The sequence below is a fragment of the Propithecus coquereli genome, unplaced genomic scaffold (genome assembly GCF_000956105.1).
Source record: "Propithecus coquereli isolate 6110/MARCELLA unplaced genomic scaffold, Pcoq_1.0 Scaffold138, whole genome shotgun sequence".
Taxonomy (NCBI): Eukaryota; Metazoa; Chordata; class Mammalia; order Primates; family Indriidae; genus Propithecus; species Propithecus coquereli.
Genome location: NW_012138080.1, coordinates 3,558,636 through 3,562,011, shown reverse-complemented (window position 1 = coordinate 3,562,011; position 3,376 = coordinate 3,558,636). Strand labels below are relative to the sequence as shown.

Sequence of the window (3,376 nt, the reverse complement as noted above, 5' to 3'; positions counted from 1 at the left end):
AAAGGCTACACATTAAGAATTGATTAGATGTGTTTTATATAAATATACTACTGTATGGGTATATTTTAGTTTGCTTATCATTTGTTTCCCCTTTTTTTGGCTATTTAAACAATATAGCAATAAATGCTCTTGTTAAATGCTTTCACAAACTCAACATTACTCCTTTGGATAAATTCCTAGCAGTAGGATGTTGTCAAAGAATACATACATTTTTAAGTTCCTGCTTTTCTGAGACATACCAAAACTATAAGGTGCACATTCTCATACACAATTTTATAAATAAACTATTTTATGAGTTTATGAACTCTTCATAATATTAAATATTATAAATCAATATTCAATTTGTTAGAAAGAAGAAAAAAAACCCCCAAAATTCCTGTTAAACAAGTCAGGTTTTAGGAGCTTCATATCCCTGATTATCAATGCTGCTCCAATTGTGAGGAGGACCACTACCTACCTATTAGATTGACAAAAAAAACCTCCAAACCTGACAATATCAATTGCTACTAAGATGTGAAGGAATTAGAGCTCTTATACATAGCTGGGAGACATGCAAAATGGTTCAGAGACTTTGGAAAACTGTTAGGCATGGTAAATGTTAAACTTCACCATATAACCCAGCAATCCTACTCCCAGGTAATTACCCAAGAGGAATAAAACCTCAAATTCACATGAAAACCTGTATGGAAATGTTTATAGCAGCTTTCTTCATACTAGCCCAAACCAGAAACACTACAAATGTCCTTTAACTGTTGAATGGCTAAACAAACCATGATATAAAACAGACTCCTACTTAGCGATGAAAAAGAACAAACTGATTCATGGAACAACGTGCATAAATTTCACACCCATTTTGCTAAGTGAAAGAAGCTAGACTCAAAACGCTAAATAATATATAATTCTATTTATATGACATTCTGGAAAAGGCAAAACTATAGCGACAGAAAACAGATCAGTGGTTGCCAGAGACTAGGGTGGAAGAAGGAATTGACTAAAAAGGGGCACAAGGGAATTTCTTTAGGGTAATTGAAGTGTTCTACACTTTGATTGTAGAGGTAATTACACAATTGTATGACTGCGTCAAACCTCACAAAAAGGATGAATTTTACTGTATATAAATTATACTTCAATAGACCTGATTTAAAAAATTGTGGGAACATAGGCAATCCAGTAGGTGGGACCTTATATAGTTTGAAATCCCACTCTGATAATTTTGATAAGCTGTTCTTCCTTCCTTCTATTGAAAATCTCTCACCCAAGTGAGAGAAGAAAATTACTGGAAGGAGGAAGATTTTAGGAATTCTTAAGAAATTACATGTAGAAAACTCCAGATTTATACAAAAGATTAATTAGGAATTAGGAATTAATTAGCCCCCCCATGATGCACAAAGACCTATTTATTCCATAAAAGGGTTTATTATAGGTTCCTTCAAATAGTAAGCTTTCTTATGCTTTTGTTATAGACTTCATTTATAAAAGATGAATAAGAACTTTTTAAGAACAAAGTTGTTATAACAACACGGGCACATGTCAATAGTATCCTAACTGCATAGGTGTTTCTGAATTTCTATAGAAACGTATGGACCAACGAAGACACAGTTTGGCTAAAAATAAATGAAGACAATAAGGATTCTGTATTTTTTTTTCCATTGAAAAAACTGACTTGGTTATTTAAAACCTATTGCTTTTCTAAAAATTCAACAAGGCACTGATTATTTCAGGAATGAAAATAAGAAAGAAAAAGAAGAAACATGACAAGAAAAATAAAGCCATGCAAACAACGTTTAACAGCACCATTGCTTTTGCCACGAATTTTTTAAAAAAGATGTTGAATATTGTCCAAATATATCCAAATTCTAATTAAACAGCAGAGATCAAAAGAACTCTTTTCTCAATGTTTGCAGAGTAGGGTATTAAAGAAAAAAATTTACCTGATAACATCTTGAACAAGTCAGCCAGTTGATTGTTCCCCACAAGCGCCAATATACATCTCTCCAAGATTTTAATTCTTCGAAAAGACTATTCAAATACTCATGCACATCCCAAGTCTTATCTCTGGGGAAAGAGTTTCAATTTTATAAGCAAGTAATATAAACAATTTGTTTTAAAAAGATGTTTTTAAATTTGTGTTTTATTTCCAAGAACATTCCCCAAATGCTGAGTATGATGTGTACTACAGTGAAAGGTAGATACGATTTCATTTGAGAGTTTGTCTTATTCTGTGGATAACAGGGTCTCGCTCTTTTGCCTGGGCTAGAGTGCAGTGGCACGATCACAGCTCACTGTAAGCTCAAAGTCCTGGGCTCAGGCAATCCTCCCACCTCAGCCTCCCAAGTAGCTAGGACTATAGGCATGCACCAACATGCCTGACTAATTTTTCTATATTTTTGTAGATCTGGGGTCTCACTACATTACTCAGGCTGGTCTTGAACTCCTGGGCTCAAACAATCCTCCTGCCTCAGCCTCCCAAAGTGCTAGGATTACAGGCATGAGCCACCATGACCAGCCTTTAAAGTCAATTTTAAAAATGCACATCAACTGCTGACTTGTAGAAAAATATTTTGAATAAAGCAACAAAAATGGATGTTGAAATTAATATAAATTATTTTTTCACATACTACTAATAATTATTGCTGTCAGAATGGAAGTAATTTTCAAAAGGTGAATCAAGTCTCAAGACAAAAAAAGTATAAAATTCTAGATTCTTACAATAACTAATGAAGATTCCCTGATTATTGTATTAAGAGAAGAATGAAACATTTTAAAGTTGACTGTACTACTAATACTAGGGTCTAAGTAAGTGCTTTTCTGTATTTCTGTTTTAATGTATAAAATACAACACAGGTTTTTTCTTTAATAAAAGTGCTATCAATTTTTAATATAGAAAAAAGGACAAGCAAAAAGAAAATTAAAACCATCTGTAATACTATCACTCAAAGGTAACATCACAGTTAACATTTTAGTGAACATGTTTCTAGTTGTTTTATATCCTATTTTTTCACTTAATTTACTACTAACAACTTTCTATACAAGCATATATTCTTTTACAACATTATTCTTAAAGGCTACACATTAAGAATTGATTAGATGTGTTTTATATAAATATACTACTGTATGGGTATATTTTAGTTTGCTTATCATTTGTTTCCCCTTTTTTTGGCTATTTAAACAATATAGCAATAAATGCTCTTGTTAAATGCTTTCACAAACTCAACATTACTCCTTTGGATAAATTCCTAGCAGTAGGATGTTGTCAAAGAATACATACATTTTTAAGTTCCTGCTTTTCTGAGACATACCAATTTACAAGACCCTCCCCCAACTCAGAATGAGAACTTGCTTTGAACATAAAGAGGAATATATATTAAGTATTAAT

The 3,376-nt window shown here is 32.4% G+C and overlaps 1 protein-coding gene across 1 annotated transcript in view; it reads right to left on the bottom strand.

Moving 5' to 3' along the window:
- Positions 1-3,376, bottom strand: part of KIAA1841 (KIAA1841 ortholog) — a 58,594-nt gene that overhangs the window by 31,485 nt on the left and 23,733 nt on the right. The window contains exon 11 of the mRNA XM_012639232.1: positions 1,932-2,055. Within this exon, the coding sequence (XP_012494686.1) occupies positions 1,932-2,055 (124 nt within the window). The remainder of the gene's footprint in view (positions 1-1,931; positions 2,056-3,376) is intronic.